Raw genomic sequence first — 21,586 nt, 5'->3', positions numbered from 1 at the left:
AATGTAAATCGGGATAGAAAAACCATTAGGCTTTTAAACAGACTTGGTATGTAGCTTGTAGCAAAAATGATAGTAAACATTGAGCTCATGTGTCAGAGGGGGGGCACTACCTGAAAAAAAGGGGGAGGGATAATTAGCTAGGACTGCTACACGTTACACATTCTCCTGCTCGTTTCCTGAGAATGATCATCAAATTATTAACAGGATCCGTCCCTGTATATTGATTGTGTTTATCCAGGCGTTGTAGCGAATGTTACACGTAAGTTCTCTCTTTTACTACTTGCGGTAACTCTGGGAATTAGGTCTTTTTATTCCTCATTTGCAGGTAATGAAACCAAAGCACAATGAGGACAAATAACCTGAGCAAGCACTCACAACCACGGAAAGAGTGGAGCAGGAATTTGTACTCTTAAGTTTAACACCCACATGTTGCAATAGAATGTGTTACAACAGAGTTTTGTCCTCTGTCTCTCTGTAGATATGCATATATATATATATATATATATATGACATGCCTTCTAATATATATATACAGAAATATATATAAATAAATATATATTTAACATATATATATATATACACATATTTCTTTTTTTTTTAACATTTCTTTATTTTTGAGAGACAGAGAGAGACAGAGCATGTGCTTGGGAGTGGCAGAGATAGCGGGAGACACAGAATCCGAAGGAGGCTCGAGGCTCTGAGCTATCAGCACGGAGCCCAAAGTGAGGCTCAAAGCCACAAACCGCATTAGATCATGACCTGAACCCATGAGATGCTTAATGACTGAGCCACCCTCCCAAAAATATATATACATATATTTTATTGAATACAAGATGGAAAATTTTTCCAATGTGGAAAAGGAATTTAAAAAACAGTATTTTCGCAAACATGGCTTATCAACTACTTCCTAGGTCATATTTGGCCTCTCATAGCAAAATTTGGACTCAGCTGAGTAAATTACGAAGGAAATTAAAATCAAATGAATGACCCTTCATTTAAACACAGTTTAATGCGTATGGGAAATACAACCCAGAGATAATCACTTCTAGAAACATGTTAAGTTCCTTTAAGAATCAAAGAGAGCCCTTGCTCTTTGCTTATCTTCTAGAATAATTCAGTCTTAAGGCTAGCTAGGGTGAGCAGAGAGAGGTTTTTGTACTGGCAGGGATATCGGGGTGGAAGAATTGCACGAAAGCTACAATAGACCTGAACAAGGTATTGAAACTCGAGCAGAGTGAGAAAGGTGTCCACACAGAGATCCGCTGGCATGAAGAAGGCATGTTATATGTGGGAAATATGGCCTGGTATGGGAATTCGAGGTCCTGGTGACATGCACAAAACCTCCACGGTGGGGTAGAGAAGGTAGTGGAAACAGCCAGTGCAGATTTTCAAAGTCGCAGTGGAGTCACCGGAGAATCTGCAAGGTGTTGGGAGGCTGAGTGGCAGTGAAAGATCGGTGGCCTACAGGGGGCTTGATCAAAGAACAAAATACATGTATTAAGGATAACAACAGCCAGATTTCTCACTCTTGCAAAAGAGAGCTGTAAGTTATTAGAGGGTTAAAAAAATGAAATAAATCATGGTGTTAGATTAGAATAAGAAGTATTGGTATAAAATCAAGGTTCTCAATATATTTAGAATGATACAGAAATAAATATTATGTAGATATATGCATATAGATATATTCTTTAGCTGTTCCCACTGAGAGGGCCTGGGAGCAATGATTTTTCTAATAGCAAACCAGATTTGGGCTTCTAAATATTACTCTCTATGAGCATGGGGGGATAGCTTCTTGGAGAAGTCACTCTTCCCAGAGCTGAGGAAGGAAAATTGAAGACAAGTCCCACATATATTTTTGGGCCAGAAAGGAAGGGAATATTCAAATAATTAAGAGGTAATGTTGAAAAGACACAAATATCAGCTTAAAGTGTCTTCGCTTTTACTTTACAGTTCAGTGCATTATATTTTAACATTGCAATATTAAAATCAATAATGGTGGTAATACATCGGAACAAATTTAATACAGTAAGAAAGACCTCGAGACCACACTGACATAAACTAATCGATGGATCATTTGAAAGTGCGATGAGGACAAGGTTATCTTTCTGGTTTCAAAATATCTCTCAACAAAATATGTAATAATTACAAAAAGATAAAGAGTGACATTACAGTAGAATCATCGTCTAACGTAGATAGCCTCTAAGGTGGACCTCAGTTATGCCTGCCTCCAACATTCACACCTCTGGCTAATTCCTTTCCCTGGAGAGTAAAATGGGCTTTTATCAAGCAGATCCTAAAAAAAAAAATAAAATAAAATATAGCAGAAGAGACAGGATACCAATTCTAAGACAACAGCCACGTGACTGGGCTTGGAAGTACATCCCCCATTCAGGTGAATCTTCAGAAAAACCATATTCCTTGCCGCCACTTTGACCCTAAATCCACAAGACACTTTGATGCAGAGACATCCAGCTAAGCTGAACCCAAATTCATGACCCAGATAAACCAAGAGATAATACATACTTTCAGTCCCAAACCTCTAAATCCAGTGGTAATTTGTTATACAGTAGTAGATAATAGCAATTTTGTACATGGTAGTGGGATGTGTTATAACAAACACTCAAAATGGGGTAATTGTTTACAGTTAGGCAGTGGGCTTTGAGGAGGAGGTCGGTATAAAATGCCACAAACACACCCTCTATTGAATGTTGGTCTTGGGAGGTGCTGCATGTGAGGCTTGCAGGAAAATGAGAATATTATATGGGAAACTAGAGGGTCACTGCATAGCAGCTAAGACAGAAAACTTTTGCAGCAAAACTGTTCCCTGCATTTATGTAACAACAGAAATGGACCCAGTGACTTTTAAACAAAAGGGATCCAGGTCTTGCTGGTTTTGAAGGTTACTAGTCTTCTCAGATGGCAAATGGTGCTAAAATTAAGAAATGGTCTCTAAGCAAGAATCAAATCCAGGGCACATAGGAAAGCCATGGAGTGACTGTAAAACTTCTTGTTAAGATCTTAGATAGATCAAGGATGGTCCGTTGGCTTACTGTCTAGTCAGACAAATCTCCCCTCCTTAGAGATTAATGGGTAAGTATGACTCAAAGATCCTTTCTAGCTAACAATAAGGATTCTAATTCATGTAAAGACTTTGTCACTCAGGCACCTCAGTAGGGTCCAAGGTAGAGAGAATTTTTCCTGAAGAGACTTTTTGTTTAATTCAGTGAGCCCCCAAAAGATTCAAGGGATACCCATACTACTGACAAAATAGAGTTCTGCATGTAGATACATCAAAACTGTGAACTGAAGAAAAAGAGTCAGAGACTGTACAATAAGATTAAGCCTTTGAACCCTTTGAATTCTATTGGCAGGAAGCCAGCCAAGAGAGCTGTGTATTTGCAAAACTGGCTACATTTCACGAGAAAGGAAGGCCAGCTCAGAGAAGGTAGAGCCAAGAGCTGAGGTGGTATAAGTGAGAGCCATGGACAGATATTGTCAGGCCTTGAACCTAATCAAAGAGCTTTTACTATTTACCAGCTAGACTTCAGGAATTTGATGGGCGAGTAACACCTTTATTTTGTTCATTTTCCTTCTTTTTAAAAAATTTTTATTTATTTATTTTGAGAGAAAGAGAGAGCACAGAGAAGGGGCAGAGACGGGGGGGGGGGGGGGAGAGAGAATCCCAGCAGTGTCCACACTCAGCCCGAAGGGGGTCTATCTCAAGACCACGAAATCATGACCTGAGCTGAAATCCAGAGTTGGATGCTTAACCAACTGAGCCACCCAGGCACCCCATTTTCTTTTTTTTTGAAACAGAAATGTCTACAGAAATATTTTCATGCTTATCTCACCATTGTGTGTTAGGTGTGGGGATGGGGCTAAATAACTGGTTTCTCTAGCATCACAAGTCTTCAGATCAAGGAGAAATGAATGTAAGGAACCTCATTTATGCTTGCACTTGATTCTATGATGAGTTTCTGGACTTTGAGCTCGTGCAATGGAGGGAAAAGATTTTGGGGTCCTAAAAAGGGCTGAGTATATACTGCATAATACAGCAACATGAATCAGTGGGGTCCAGAGGGTAAACTGTGGGAGGCATTCTGTAAGAGGGCCTTCAATGATCCCAGTTTCTTTGTATTCATTCTCTTGGGTAATCCCATTTCCAGAATGTGCATTGGACTTACTTCTAACAATTGGAATATGGCAGAAATGATAGCATATCACTTTAAATATTCGTTATAAATATAGACTGTGGCTTTGATCAGAGATGTCCTTCTCTCTAGCTCTCTCAGATAGCTCTTCCTGAGGCCAGGCAGTTGCTGTGTTGTGAGGTAGCCCTGGAGAAAGGTCTACCTAGCAAGAGCCTGAAGTCCACCAATCGCCACATGAGTTAAGTTTGGAAGCAAATTCCTACCTCCTGCCAATTAAGCCATTAGATCCATCCGTGGCCCCAGCCAACAGCTTGGTTACAACCTCAAGGGAGACCCTGAGCCGAAGGTACCCACCCAAGTCACTTCTGGATATCCATGCTTCTGTGAGATATTAAGTGTTTGTTGTTTCATACTGATAAGTTTCCAGCTAATGTGTATGTTGGCTGATCACACTGCATAGCTAATACACAACATTAATCAAATAATAAAAATTAACATTATTAGTAATGGGACAAATCAAAACCCTGTTCTATCTGACGGGATGCAACAAGAATACAGCATCATGTCTGTGATGTACCTAACAAAGAAGCATATCCTGAATTTGTACATGAGGAAACATTAGGCAAACCCAATATGAAGGGAATTCTAAATAATAACTGGCCAGAAATCCTCAAACACGTCCCTAAATCAAGAAAGAGTAAGGAATTGCGCCAGATTGAAGGAAACTAAAGAGATCTGGCATTGGAGTACAATATGGGATTTTCGTCTTGAAAGTTTTGTGATTTGGGGAACCTGGGTGTCTCAGTTGGTCAAGTTTCTGACACTTGATTTCTGCTCAGGCAGGTCACGATCTCATGGTTTGTGAGTTTGAGCCTCAGGTCCGGCTCCACTCTGGCAGTATGAAACTTGCTCGGGATTCTCTTTCTCCCTCATTCTCTCTGCCCCTCCCCCACTTAGACACACTCTCTCCTGCTTTCCCTCTCTCTTTCGCTCGCAAAACAAATAAACTTCAAAAAAAAGAGAAAGTTTTGTTATGTAAGATATTGAAACAACTTAGGAAGCTTGAATGGGGCCTAAAGATCACATTGCAATAATGCATTAATGTTAATTTCCTGATTTTAATAATCACATTTTGGTCATACGTGGAGAATGTCTTTATTCATAGAAAATAGCTAACATTCTGTCTCCAACTTTCTGACAAAAATTCTGCTTACTGGGCACAGAGACTAATGATAGTTTACTCCTACTTAGGACTGTTCTCTGTGGCCATGGATGACTCCTACGGTAAAATAATATATTTGCTTTATCATTTCTTGATAAAAGAAACTATGGAGATTTATATGTTTCTAAATTATAATAATGGTATAATAAATTAATATTAGGGATAGGCCCCTTTTTCACTATTTCCTTCTCGGTGTTGGACTGTTTAAGTATGGCCATGTAGAAAATATTCTGTTTAAAAGCCTTCAAAAACCTCCACCAAAAATTCCATCATAGCACATATCTCCAAAATTCATGTAGAACAAAATAAAGTTCATAGGAAAAAAAAAGAGTACATGTTAATTTTTAAATTAAGCCAGCAATGTAATTCTCTTTAGATGTACCTTGTTTTGGTTATACTTATACTACTTTTTTTTTTCTTTTAAGTCACTGAATAAGAAATACTATTCCTTAGATTTTGTTTTAAGCAGGGTCCCCTATTCTCAGGTATAAAATAAAAAATAAAATAAAAATAAAATAAAATAATAAAATAAAATAAAATAAATAAAACAATCATTCCAAAATCTTAACCAGCTCATCCAAGATTGAAAGCTAAATGTAAGTCCCAAAGACATTTTAGAATCCAGCAAAGGGTATAACTGATTGCAATCAACTTTGTTTCTGAAGAGTCCGAGAGTCATACTTACTTTCTGATATTGGAGTTAATTTTTTATATAAAAATGAAGATCGAATAGTAAACAATACTGCACAGAATTCCTGTAATGGTTACGTACTCAAACAGGGAATACAAATCTTGAGTTGGATCACCTGGCCGCTGACTACTGCTCAGGAAATGGCTGATCGTACTGCATAAATTATGATTCACAATTGGCATTTATCAAACGTGTCATAGAGACCAGGTTATGAATAACTCAATCAGCTGCCTCAAGATGGCTTGGCTTAGCTCAGGCAGAGGATGATGATACAAGTATGAATAAGGGTTTAAAGATGTTACACCTGTCAGCTCTCTAGGAAAAGTTACTTAAACTGCATACCATACCCATGCATGACCACTGGTATTACAGAAGAACGTTACTGTAATTCATTGTTACTCTAGTGATCTTAAAGAATTAAGACCACATTCATAACATCCAAATCTGTCTCCAAGGAGAAAGTCTGAGTTGGGGAATATCTGGATCATTAAGTAATTTCCTTGGGTCAGAGTAAAAGCACTTTATCTGTGAATATTACTTCCGTGGCATACTGGATGGAGCAAAAGTTGGTAACAAAGTGACCTTTCTCTTAAGCAATTAATACATTCACTAGAATTTTCTTCAACTTTCAGGAACCAAATATATTCTCTAGTCTGATAAGTCTTAAATATTAATTTTGCTCTGAAATCTCTGCTCACCTCGCTCACCACCACTCCCCTTTGCATAGTTACAGTCTTTGTAATTTTCACTTGAGTTCATTTCCATTCCATGTTTAATTGTTCATCATATTTTCTGATGCACAATCTATGATTGCTAATGACATTTGTATAATAAATTGTTTTGATGTGCCAATATTTCTTGATCATTTGTGTTACAAAATAAGCTATTTTACTGTATCTATTTTTAAATTGGTTGATTCTTCTCCAACACTGTAATAACAACATTGCCTGTTATCGGGAAAGGACAATTATTTCCTAGAGAATATTCAAACACAGATTTGTAAAACTGACAGCAAGATTTGCTGTGACAATAGTTATTCTGTCTAACAAATCATGGTGAACTCCATTTGGTGTTGAACAAAAATAATTTTGATATCCCAAGGAAAATGACGCAGAAGCAGGAATTTGCCAGAAGGGAGGCGGTTAAAGAAAATAGAACGAAGAGTTATCACAAGTGATTTACAACAGTGAACATTTCCATGTGGTAAGAAGGGTGTGCTTGCGGAATGAGCTCCAGAGATGTAGGAACATAGATGTGACATCTGGATGGATGCGCGGAAATTTCTCCTTAGCTTTGGGTTGGTCATGTAACAGCAGAAACAGCAAATGCCGCAAGCCCAGCTGGGTCTCTTATGTTGTTTTGTTATGTGTATAGACAGGATTGTGGGGAATGGCAAAAGCAGCACGTGGTAGATACTTAATTTCTTTTTTTTTTTTAATTTTTTTTCAACATTTTTATTTATTTTTGGGACAGAGAGAGACAGAGCATGAACGGGGGAGGGGCAGAGAGACAGGGAGACACAGAATCGGAAACAGGCTCCAGGCTCCGAGCCATCAGCCCAGAGCCCGACGCGGGGCTCGAACTCCCAGACCGCGAGATCGTGACCTGGCTGAAGTCGGACGCTCAACCGACTGCGCCACCCAGGCGCCCCGATACTTAATTTCTAATATTTAATTCATAAGTGTTGTTTAAACTTCTTAGCAAATCTTTGAAAACAGCATATTATGTAAATGTAGTCCAATAATACCTGGGTGAACCCATAGCATTCAGTGTGGTGTCACTTTCAAAAGAAACACTCCTTTATTATTGTTAAAAAAAAATGAAAACAGGGAGGGTGTGTTGAAATTCAGTTTAAGAATTTACTGGAATTTCTTGAATAAACAATGAGAAAATTCAGTAATGTCATACGGCAAACCATTTTTAAAAACCCATTCTTCCCTAGATCTTTCTGATACCTCAAGGCAGTACAGCAAATTGTGTCTCACCCCAATACTGGAAAAGCTGGGACCACTTTGTTTTTTCACTTACCTACCCTGATTTTCCAGATTTATTTCTCTCTTCAAGTTCCAGGTGTGAACTTCTTTCTATAAAGTTCAGACTCTGCAGTCCTTCCCTTTATCCAAATTGGCACAACAAAAGAACTAATTATCTGTCTAATAAGACAGAATTTTCTAATAATGTAGAGGGATGTGTATGTTTGCTTTAAGGATGTTGTTTCTATAGGGGCGCCTGGGTGGCCCAACAGCAACTTTGGCTCAGGTCATGATCTCACAGTTTGTGGGTTCGAGCCCCACGTAGGGCTCTGTGCTGCCTGCTTTCGATTTCTATGTCTCCCTTTCTCTCTCTGCCCCTCCCTCCATCAAAAAATAAATAAACATTAAATTTTTTTTTTAAAAAAGGGATATTGTTTCTATAATAGTCACTGAGAGTCATAAATTCTTATAAATATGTCAAATTCACACGAAGTAAGCCCTGGGTTAAACCACTTAGGAACAAAAAAAAAAACATTGTCTTCTTAAAAACCTTACTTTTGCTCAAAATAGTACCTTCGTTTTTTTTCTCTCCCAGTAATATCCCAATTTTCAGGGACACTTTCTAATAAAATCTACTTCTTCTCGAGTGTACTTCTAAATCTCTAGCAATCAGCACGATATAAAAGCAACAGCTCAAAAATGTAGCAAAAACTGAATAACAGATTTGCAGCCCTGTGGTTGTACACTAATATTTAAAATGGGATGGTTGTAGGGCCAGCAGAAGCCTTCTGAGGAATGTCAGACAGGAAACTTAGCAATGGCTCCCCACAAGAGTTTCAAGTTGTAACCTGGGAGTGGTAGGTAGCTTTATCTTACTAATGTGCTAGACACGAGAAGTTACTTTGAAATAGAATAAGGGATTGGCAGTGGTGACTGAGGAATAAAAGTTATTTAAAATCGTCATTAAAACCATAATCCTTAATTCATTGACCTCAAAAATACATTATCTTAGAACTTCTGAATTTAGCTTGATATTGAAATGTGAATTTATATTCTATAAATTAATACCATGAATTTATATACACGGTAGCTGAATTGTAAATTTATTCTAATGAGTTCACGATAATACTTGCTTCCTGGTTTGATGATGTAACTACTATGGGTTACTTGTAGTCAAAACGAAACAATATCATCCTTCTGGAATCTCCATCTATAGCACGCTCCTTTCTGGACCACTCCAGACAAATATAGAACACATGCTTTGGATGATTTACTGTGAACCATGAATTACTATCTGCTATTTGGTAGGTACGGTAGGTACCTGTGTAGGCATCTGGAATTGCAATGATAATGAATTTTAGTACAAAGTGAGTTTTGTACTTAATTACAAGGAATTCTTTGAGCTCAGGTGAATGCAAAGACTGGAAAATAGGTTAAATGCTATATATCCTACATGTTTATGAATCTATTTATATATTTAGATGGAGCCAGAAAAAAATGGGAAAAATGAAAATAATTGCATCCTTTACAGTGGAGGAATAATCTTCTGGCTTACAAATAAGATGTTTACACCAAACTGCAAAAAATAAATGTTGAAAAGGCCTCATAGCATCTGACAAAATTTCGATTTGCCTACTCACCCACAGGAGACATTTCTGGGACACTAGCAACGTAAGGTCCATCCAAGAACTTTGGCTCATTATCATTAATGTCCTGTACTTTGATGATGAATTCCGATTCAGGCTCCAGGGGCTTCCTGGTTTCTATGTCCACAGCCTGAGCACGAAGTGTGTAGAAAGGTTTCTCTTCTCTATCCAGGCTCCTTATTGCATGAATGTCCCCTGTAGTTTCATCAATGGTAAAAACAGTGCCCGCGCCGTCTCCTGAGAGGGTGTATTTAACAGTGCCCTCTCCTTTATCTAAGTCAGAATGGAGCTTTTGGGGGGAGAAAGAGAGACAGAGACAGAGACAGAAAACACCATTAAAGGGATGGCCCCTTGTTAAAAATACTTGCGGCATAACTTTTCATCAGAAAAGTTAAAGAAAAATCTTATGGTTCTTTTTTCATTTTCATCTCCTTCTTTCTTTCCTCCCTCCCTCCCTCCCTTCCTCCTTTCCTTCCTTCCTTCCTTCCTTCCTTCCTTCCTTCCTTCCTTCCTTCCTTCCTTCCTTCCTTCTCTTTGATTATAAACATTTTAAATACACACAAAAAATTAGAAAAATGCATGGTAAATATTTATATATACATGTATATATCCCAGAGATTCCATCATTTACCTTTTAATCCACAGTTGACCCTTTAATTATGCAGGGTTAGAGTGGCTGACCCCTGTAGCAGTTGAACATATGTGTATGACTTTTAACACCCACAACACTTAACTACTAATAGTCTACTGTAGACCAGAGCCTTAGCAATAACAAAAATAAGTGTATTAACACATATTTTCTATGTTTATGTATTATATACTGTATTCTTACAATAAAGTGAGATAGAGAAAAGAAAACATTATTAAGAAAACACAAGGAAGAGAAAATACATTTACAACATTATACTGTATTTATCTATACTATAAGTTTATGTGTTCGTGAAAAAAATACATGTGAGGTTTAACCTCCATGAAGTTCAAATCCGTGTTTTTCAAGGATCAACTATATTTGATCATCATTGTGCCTTCTTATTTGAAAGCAGAGGAGAGTTTTGGCACACCAGATGGTTACAGTTATGTGTAGTAGAGTATCTCATTTTAACTGACTGATTTTCAATGAGTTATTCAGTATTACTCAGCTAAATGTTGGATAGGATCACTGATTATCTTTTCAGATTTGCAGACAAGTAGCTTGCTCTAATTCCTTCTATATATTTGAAATCTTGTAATGTAGAAAAGTTTTGAACCGCTGATAATTTCTTCAACACATGTACAATTCACTCTATTATAGTATGTAACAAGATACACATAAATAACAGGGGAGGACTAAAAAGACGATACATTTTCATTGCAACACTTTAAGTCAATGTTTTTCAAACTGGAGTCCAAGAGTTGATAGAAGAGGAACATAGACTTGGAGATCTATAAATTATCCAATAATGTATACATACAATGTAAGTATTACATTATTTATACTTCTCTAAGAATATGCATACACATATATATATATATTTATAAGTAATATACTCACTATTTAAGTTATACAGCGTGTATATTCTTATAAATATCATTTTTTTATTCAGTGATCTAAAATGTTTTAGCCTATGCCTAATCATTTGTATAAGGCCATCTGATTTCAGAGTCCACATTTTTAGATTTAAGAGCTCATTCCAGGAGCACCTGGGAGGCTTGGTGGGTTGAGCATCTGACTCTTGATTTCAGCCCAGGTCATGATCCCAGGGTTTTGGGATCAAGCCTATCATCGGGCTCAGTGTTGAGCATGGAGCCTGCTTTAGAGTCTCTCTTCCTCTGCCCTGCTCCCCACTTGTGCTCTCTCTCTCTCTTTCTCTAAAATAAAATAAAATTTAAAAAAATAAATAAAAGCTCATTTCAGTCAATGGATCAACCAAAGGAAAAACATTCTTTTAGTGTTCACAGTCATTTGGACTGTGCCTCAAAATTTGCCTACAAGCCCACCATTCTTGCAAAATTTGGGGAAGAATGAGTTCTGGTTTTTTTAATGTTTTAAACCCCACAAAAAAAAAGGTTTGAAATACCTTAAATCATATAAATATCCTTTTGCAAATAAGCTCTGTATATTAGTATTAGTAAAATCAAAACACACACAAAATAAAGATAACAGTGGCTATATCTTTGCTCTTAAACTCAACATTCTGGTTTTAGGTTCAATAAAATAGCATCATCTTTCCAATTTAATGTTATTAAAATTAATGCATTCATTCTGTGAATTTGTATTTATTTCAAATTTTTCTCTTAAAATATACTTGTATAATAACATATGCAAAGGATTGATACATGGACAAGTGTTACAATTGAAGTAATGGAAAATAGAAAGAGAGCACATGATTTTAGTTTTTTCAAGTTCCTGTATATTTTACTCAAGTAAGGAAAATTGTGATAAATGACAGGAGGAAGATTTTTTCCTCCTAATTTTTTACAAACTCTTATGAAGCAGAGGAAATTTCAAGTGTAAAATCAAGCTGTAGATAAATGTACTTTGAACTTGGGAATTTCAAATTACATATTTCACCCATACTATGAAAGATATTCAACACAGTGGGTATTTCTTTCTCTTTTAAATGTATCTAAAGATATGAGCCGGGCAAAAGCTCAATGCAAAAGCAAAGACTCTATAAACTACATCCATTTTGCCAATGGCTCCAAAGAATATGTGGTAATATTGTGGGAAGCGAGTGAACATTCTAAGAAGGTTTTTACAATGGGATCCAAGAAGAGTTACAAAAAAAAAAATCCACATTTAGCTAAAATCAGAACTGTTTTCTTTTCTAACAGACACAAGAATAGAAAAGCAAATGTGTTTGCGGCTCTATCCAAGATCGAAATTAAATTCAGTTGCTGTTCTTCCTCACTCTTCTACTTTTCCCTTCTAATTTAATGCTGAATTTTGTAGGGGTTAAAACTTCAGAAGAAATATGTGAATATACATTAAAACTTTGAACTGGGAATGAAGTTGATTAATATAAAACTCTTGAGAGGATCAGAATTTTTATAGCAGTTCATTACATGACAATACCTCATAGGGGACCACCTGAGATATCTTGCACCGACAGGCAATATATTTTTTAACTTTTTTTTGTCTTTATTTTTTTAAGTTTATTTATTTATTTAGAGAGAGAGACAGAGAGCGCAAGTGAGGGAGGGGCAGAGAGAGAGGTTGAGACAGAGCAGAGAGAGAGGTTGAGACAGAGCCAAGCAGGCTCTGTACTGTCAGCAAGGAGCCCGACACTGGGTTCGAACTCAGGAACCAGGAGATCATGACCTGAGCCAAAACCAAGAGTGGGACACTTACCCAACTGAGCCACAAAGACGACCCCTGATGGGCAATATTTAAAATTAGTTATTCATGGGGCGCCTGGGTGGCGCAGTCGGTTAAGCGTCCGACTTCAGCCAGGTCACGATCTCGCGGTCCGTGAGTTCGAGCCCCGCGTCGGGCTCTGGGCTGATGGCTCAGAGCCTGGAGCCTGTTTCCGATTCTGTGTCTCCCTCTCTCTCTGCCCCTCCCCCGTTCATGCTCTGTCTCTCTCTGTCCCAAAATAAATAAACGTTGAAAAAAAAAATAAAATAAAATAAAATAAAATTAGTTATTCAGTGGTGATTGAAATGGCACATGAGTAACTAGCTTAAAGTATAGGTGTTTTTCCAGCATCATTTCTAATATTAAATAAGTGACTGCCTGATGTGGGTATTGTAGATAGATAGCTTCTTTTATCATCTGTACACTTTGTTATATTCAGTGTATATAAATTGCTATAAATAAAAATACATATAACAGAAAAAGTATACATATAGAAATATATCTATATGTACTTTTATATTTATTATTCTCTGACTATATACACATATGACATGATATAAAAAAATCAACACTTTCTTTTTTTTTTAACACTTTCAATAACAAAATACCATGACTATTTTTCAGTATCACTTGAAATTCTTCAAAAAAAAATTTTTTTAAGTAAACTCTATCTCCAATGTGGGGCTCAAACTCAGGACCCCAAGACTGAGAGTCACATACTGTACCAGCTGAGCCAGGCTGGTACCCCTCTACAGAATAATTATTGACGTGCACATTATTCATTCAAGGAAGTTGAATGATTTAATGAGCAATGCCTATTTTTTTCATAAATAGTAAGATGAGTGTACGTGTGTGTATGTGTGTTCTTCTGTTTAGCTCCTTTAGAGGTAATTATCAAGACCAAAAACATAATTTTTATGAATCAAAAAATGTGAAACTTCAGTGATTCCAGATGTTGATCTCTGTAGATGGAATTTGTTTCTTTCTTTCTTTTTTTTTTTTTTTAATTTTTATTTAGTTTTGAAGGAGAGAGAGACAGAGTGTGAGTGGCGGAGGGGCGGAAAGAGAGGGAGACACAGAATCTGAAGCAGGCTCCAGGCTCTGAGCTGACAAGCACAGAGCCCGAAGCGGAGCTCAAACTCGAACTCACAGACCACGAGATCATGACCTGAGCCGAAGTGGGACACTCAACCGACTGAGCCACCCAGGCGCCCCTGGAATTTGTTTCTTAAATCTTTCAGGAATGAAATGCAGGCTTAGCTTATACTGTAAAGCTACTTCTTAGTGTCATTTGCATAAAGAAGGAGGGAGGGTTTCAGAAGAAGGATTTTCGTGACTTGCCTCATCTTTGGGCTGTGTTAATTCACTATGACAAAGCACATGATGTCGTTTTACACGGGGCTTTAAGCCACACACATACAGAAAGCTAATGATTCCACAAGGATGAAATTATTTTCATTTACAGCAATTTAAAAATGGCAGCAAGAAAGGTTTCTTATTCCAATTATGTTTTTAAATGTTTATTTATTTATTTCGAGAGAGAGCACCGACAGGGGGTTAGAGGAGAGAGAGATTCCCAAGCAGGATCTGAGCTGTCAGTACAGATCCTGACCTGGGGCTCGATATCTCACAAACTGTGAGATCCTGACCTGAGCTGAAAGCAAGAGTCAGACACTTAACTGACTGAGGTACCCAGGTGCCCCTCCAATTATTTTTTTCAAAAGCTGTTTCTGAGTAGGTGCTGACTGTATTTACTGACTAAAGCAGCCAATTTCAATAATATTAATTTTTAGTATTGACATTTAAAATTTCTCCCGGAAACAGAGTTCTATAAACACTAGATGTAGAAATCCGCACTGTCCGAGCAGTTGTTTTGTGGAAGTGGTGGTGGTGTTTTCGGACGTTTTCCAAGTCATCTCAGATGGAGCATGAAAATATGATGCCGAGAAAGGCTTTAACGAGCTTCAGAGCATCAGCAAATCTGGATTCCAGTGTCTAAAAGTTTGAGAAAGCTAATTTAAAGTTAAATGTTTACTAGCATCTCTTTGATTATATTTTAGGAACTGCTGCACAAAATAAGGGATTTAGTCTTATTTTTCTCTGGGTTGAAAATACACATAAAATAGAAAATGTTTTTTCTATTACTGTGTCCAGCAGTGATTTTCTTTTCATTTGCTATTTGCCAGGATAGGGGGTGGTTACTAGGCCCGGGGAGCATAGGAATTATGTTGGAAGGAGAAACTTTTGATTTTGATTTTTGAAAAAAAAAAAACAAAAAACTTTTGATTTCGTTTCTGCCTGAGAACCAAAATTTGTGTTCAGCGAATACTGGATTTGGTGTATGTGCTTGCAAATTATTAACCATGTGCCCATAAGGTACTATGGTACCTCACATACTGTTTTAAAACCTGCCCTCCACATCATTCTCATCAAGATTATGCATTAATACTTTTGTATTTACCAAAACTGTTTTAAAAAGAACTTCAAACCAACAGAAAAATTAAAAGAATGATACAAGAAAGGCCTATATTCTCACTATCTAGATTAAATAATTACTAACATTTCCTGTATCTGATATATATATATACATATATATATATACGTATATATATGTGTGTATATATATATATATATATATATATATATATACTTTTTAAAATTGTGAACATCAAAACAATTACCTACATGATACTGAAACACCAACTTCATGAAAATAAGGCCCTTTCCTATGTAATCATAATGTCAAAATCTCATTTAAGAAAATTACTTAAAATACCTATCACCACCTTATAACCAGCCCATATTCCATTTTCCCCACTTGTCTCTTCAAATATCTTTCTTGGCTCTTTCTTTATATTTTGAGCATAGATCAAAGCAACTTTCAAACACTGCATTTGGATTTTGTGTCTTTAATTTCTGTTAATTTTAGAAGGATCATGCATTTAAAATTTTTTTAATGTTTATTTTTGAGAGACAGAGAGAACGGGGAAGAACAGAGAGGGAGACAAAAAATCTGAAGGAAGATTCAGGCTCTGAGCTGTCAGCACAGAGCCCCACGTGGGGCTTGAACCCACAAACCGCAAGTTCATGACATGAGTCGAAGTCAGACGCTTAATCAACTGAGCCACCCAGGTGCCCTGGATCATGCATGTTAATATTTACTTATCATCATCTCTTTTTCAGGGAACCAGCCTCCATTCTGAATTAATTTGTCTGCTGGAAAACAAAACTTCCTGACATGTCTTTAAGTGTTTACTATTCTGTCTTAGAATAGTTCTTTAGTCTCAAAATATATATGAGCAAATGTAGCAGTATAAAAGTATGCCCTACTTAATGTAGAGATCCTTGAGTTATGGCATCTCCTTCCAGTCATCTCCATAAACACACTCAATGTGAGGGAAACGCTCCTTGTACAGGGTATGCATCAGTAAATTTTGGTGTAGTAATGGCATATAAGTTGTGGTACTCCTTTTCAGTTTTCAAATGATTACAAAACCTGTGGAATGCTTTAATATTATGGTTCAACAGTTGGTGCATGTGATCTTAAATAATATTATAACTGTCTTATTTACATACAGGATCCCTCGGATAAACCAGTCAAAACTAGTAGGAGAAAATTTTATGCAAGTTTCTTTGGTTGAAATAATTTCATTTTGCACCAAGAAACCAAAAAAACCTACTTTTTCGATATGCTTCTTGGTATACTTATAAAATATTCGTATGTCATTTTTTATAGTTGCTCAATTTCCAATTCATGCTTATTCTGTTCTCAGAACCGTCACAGAGGCCATTGCATTGGCTACAAAGCCATTGGATTATGTTTAAGGCATTGCTTATTGACAAAAGAAGACTAGACCCAAAGATGATCTATAGTTCTGCCTGAATAAGTTATAATGCAAAATTTCTCTCTGACGCCACTTAAGGTTCAAGAATATTTGACATTCTATGCCATCCTACTCCCTGAAGGGACTCATTTGTTCTTCCTCAAATGATTGCTGCCATTTGAGCAAGAGGAATACCACTTTACAAGGTTGGAAATTCCCTTTAACAGCCCAAAGTGAGTTGAGGACTCCCCTGCCTGGGTTACAGACCCAAAGCTATTTATCATCTGGAAATACTTCACCTTCTATGTAAGGAAGTAGAAATGCATTTCAAAAAGGCCCGCACCTCCCCAGAGGTATGCCAAGGCAGGGCAAAGAAGAACAAAGACTATTTGCAATTCTTGGGAGTAACAAAATCTGATGTGCTAGGATATATTTTATATCCTGTTAAAGAAAAAAAAATATGCTATTCACCCGATGCTCTCTTTCATTTTCTTTTTCTCCTTGAATATTGCATGTGTGGTTACATATGAGGGGTATCCTAACTCGTCTTCTAGATTGTCATATTTTACAACTTCAGCTCACCCAGATTACATTATATCATTTGAGAATGTCACAACATATTAATAACTAGTTCTGGACAAGTTTGAGAGGTCATTGGCGTGGTGCCTGGATTTGGGGGAAAAATATGGGAGAAGGTTAAAATAATTTCTTACCTACATTTCCAAAGCTGTAAAGCACTTTTCACAAAGCCAGGTTTTAGGTAACAAAACATTCCCTGACAATAAACTGTTCTTATCAAATGTTCAGTAATGGAATCTCTATTTGAAATGAAAGTGAATTTCTGTATGATTTCAAATGTGATTATTTTTCAGAGGATGATTTATTCTAGATAAAAGTGAGCTTTAAATAATAATTACACATTATTATAGTTAGATATCATTCACTAATTTATTGCTACTCATTACTATTTTTCCATATTATTACTTATAATAAAAGTAATTAGCCCTTACTGAATACAGGACACCGTGTTACACATCTTATAAGCTTTATTTAGTTCTCAAACTAATCAGTGATGTGCTACCATGACAAATATGATAAGTGAACTCTTTCTAATGAAATTCTAATATTTCAAAATGTAAAATTTAATTTTCAAAAGCTCTATGTTCTATCCCAACTTCTTTGTATATTCATTTAAGAACTGTAATAAATCAGACAGACTCAAATATTAACTCTGATTTAAAATATGGAATGGTCTAAAATCCATGATCACAAGCCTCAAACATTTGGGGTTAAAAATCCCAAACCCATTACTTCTTAGCTGGATGTTATTGTAGAAGTTACTAAGTTTCTTTGGATGTCAGAATCATCATATATAAAATGTGGATTCTAATACTTACATCATAAAATTTGGAAAATACCTTAGAGAATTTAACTTCTGAATGTCTATTTCCCTTCATTTATCTGCATTTACATCCAAATGATCTCAGTATAGCGATATTTGTTTCCATTTACATTAATTTATATTCATAGATACAAGAAAACTAATTGGATACAAAATAATGATAGAAAACACTATCAAGCTTCTACTTTTTCCAGGCAATTTTCTAAAGGTTTTATGTGTCTGAAGCCACTTTAATAGTTAGAATAACCCTATAAGGATAACCCTACTATTAACAGTCTCACTTTGCAGATGCATAAATTGAGGCACAGAGAAGCTGAGTTGGCCCAAGACACACAAATGGAAAGACACAAAGCTAAGATTCAAATCAAGTAGTCTAACTCTGTGTATCTCTGAGTCTAGCTCTTCAACTAAATCAGTTCTCTTTTAATTTGATGCATGTAAAGTCATTTTTTTTCTTAACTCTCAAAAATGGGTCTCTCTTAAGAGGAAAAGACAAACAAACACTGAATTTTTGGCCAGGGGATTAGATTAGCCACAAGCTATCCAAGTATCAGTTTTGTAATATACATCAGTTCGTTTGAGCAAAACCAGGCTGTATTATAATGGACACATTAATGAGAATAGTTGTATTCAAGAATGCTTTGGATTGCCCATTAGTTATTGCACTAGCCACTGGAATAGAGAACGTAAGTTACAACTTGTTATCAAGGTGACAGGAGTCCAGTGGGGAACAATATGGGTCATAGCAAAAAAGATACTCACTCAAAACACTGTGTCTTTTTACAATTTCTTGTCTCCCAAATCACATTTTTCTATAGAAGTTTTCATATGCATTTACTATATAATTAAAAAGCATGTTATATTTGTGTTTTTATTTAAAATACAAAGTGATATCACATTTATAGTTAGAAATCACCTCAATAATATAGTGCCAATCATGTATTTGGAATAATCAATAGTCAACTAGAAAAGAGTGAACAGCATTTATGTTAAAGAAAATATAATTTACTACTATATCAATAAAATATTCCAATGAAAAATTTTCTAAGGTTCTGCACATTGTGTATATCATAATTTTCTTTGAAGCATATGGAAATCCATAATATTAAAAACTTAATTGAATCACTACATTTCATTAGAGAAAAAGTCATTAGCACATGTACTTTCTCACAATGAACTAATAACCAAATAAATAGGCATATGTATGTGTGTGGGAATATATATATATATATATATATATATATATATATATATGTCAGAGATAAAAGAGAAAGACAGAATATTTGTATGTGTTTTCATGTGCTCACACATGCACATTTTTGCAAAATAAATAAAAGGCTAAATAGATATACATTCTATAAAACAACACTGTTAAGAACACAATCTGAAAATCACATTATCTGCTTATTTCAAAGGTGGTTTGAAGGTGACCTATTTTCTGTAGCATGCATTACTGTGGGGATTGCTTTATGTGTTAAAGGACAAAGCCACCTCACTGAAGTCTTTTATTTCCCTTCCTCACTTTACAATAACTACTTTAAATGGATTTTGAAAGTATAATATCACAAAAGCAGAAAAAAAATAAATCCAAGTACTTAACCAGGTTGCTTTCTTTGTATTGTGAGTCAAGCAGTTTCATGTCAAATTTACTGTTAAGAATTCATATCTCTCAGTCTTATATCCTATAACAGTGTCATAAATATTATCTTATTTGCATGATAAAGTAACATTAAATATTCATTTTTTTGCCTAATAATATGAAAATGAGTACTCTTAATGCTAAATTGCAATGTGTTAATGAGAGATAGAAACAGTAACTCTTCTGTGTAAGAAACGCAGTAAAATGAATCTTATTTCTAAATACAGGTTAATCAGAGATGTTTCTCTAAAATCTCTCATTATAAGCATATTAAGGAAGGAATCATTCTCAGGGTTCACTTGTTTCCCACTAGGGATAACAAGATTCCCAAGAAACTTCCAAAGAGATAGTAATTTCACTGACTTTGACTTTAAAAGGAAAATAAAGTAATGAATAAAAAAGAAAGATATAAAGAAAAAAAAAAGAAAAAATGCAAACAGCACTCACAGATGCAGGAACTTCAGTTTTGACTGCTTTCTGCAAATATATATTATTGGATGTGTCGTGAAATAAATTGATTTCAAGCTATTTCATTTTTAAAGGTCAAAGTTTTTTTTTTAAGGAATTCAGAATTATAAAAGCAGATGCTTAATTTGACATTGACTGAGACCTAAAATGATGAATAAATCTCTCAAAGTTTAATTGCTTTTCAGAAGATATTGAATTGCTTTGTTATTAAATTTTCCTAATGCATGGAATCAATAGAATTGTGTGTGTATATGTGTGTGTACCTCATTTTCCTAAAACTGACATGAATGTTACAGATTTATACTTGCATTATTTCCAAAATCTAAAAAAAAAAAAACCAAAAGGTTTGTTTACTTATCACCTTTCCCTGCATTTAATAATTTTCTACTCTGTCCATATACCATTGGTTGCTGATTAAGAGAAGCTATATACAAAATTTCTAAGACTAATCTGGGTCCAATCATACTTCATTGTATTATTTTAGATCATAAAACTTGTGTTTATTAAATATAGTCTTGAATACAAATCAAGCCTTAACTATCAATTGTGGTTGAACTCCAAAATATGGTGGGGTGGTCAGTATTCTGCCATATTGCATATTTCCCAAGATTTAATGTACATTCCCTGCATATTCCCCAGGACTGTGAAGACTATGGATTTAATTCTTATAGTTATGTTATGCTGGGTGGGCCAGACCTAATCACATGTGACCTTTAAAAGCTTAAGAATTCTTTTCCAGGTGTAAAAAGAGGAAATTATAAACCCATGCTCCAACTTGCTTGGATACAAAGGGGCAATCTTTAGGAGCTGAGGGCAGTCCCACATCCCCACTAGCAGTATAAAGGGGACCTGAGGCCTAAAATAGCAAAGAAAAATTCTGCCAACAGTCTGAATGAGCTTGAAAGCTGATTTTCTCACCCTCAAGAGAGAAAAATAGCCCTGCTGACACCTTGGTTTCAATCTTGTGAGGCCTTGAACAAAGAAATCCTTTATTCTCTGCTGAATTTCTGCCTGCAGAACTGTGAGCCTTAAGCTGCTCAATTTGTGGGAATTTGTTATTCAGCAATGGAAAACTAATACTTGTAGGTACTTACAGAAATCTAATATTATTAGTACTTCATTTTAAAAAAATAATCATGACTTGATTAAAGAGACAATTTTGATTTCTTGGTTATGTGCCTCTACTCACACCAACTCTTTTAGGATTCCTGAACCCAATTCCAATGTGTGGAG

General features: G+C 35.8%; 1 protein-coding gene across 2 annotated transcripts in view; it reads right to left on the bottom strand.

Annotated features, from left to right (window-relative positions):
• CDH12 (cadherin 12) overlaps positions 1 to 21,586 on the bottom strand; it is a 269,762-nt gene that overhangs the window by 187,464 nt on the left and 60,712 nt on the right. For both annotated transcript variants that reach the window (XM_047074362.1, XM_047074373.1), the window contains exon 2: positions 9,678 to 9,972. In XM_047074362.1, the coding sequence (XP_046930318.1) occupies positions 9,678 to 9,972 (295 nt within the window). The remainder of the gene's footprint in view (positions 1 to 9,677; positions 9,973 to 21,586) is intronic.

This window comes from Lynx rufus, unplaced genomic scaffold (genome assembly GCF_022079265.1).
Source record: "Lynx rufus isolate CCGP_SWC_20201006 ecotype Redwood Valley unplaced genomic scaffold, mLynRuf1.p SCAF_1, whole genome shotgun sequence".
In the NCBI taxonomy this organism is placed as follows: Eukaryota; Metazoa; Chordata; class Mammalia; order Carnivora; family Felidae; genus Lynx; species Lynx rufus.
Note: the sequence above shows the minus strand (reverse complement) of the source record. Positions and strands in the feature narration are given on the sequence as shown.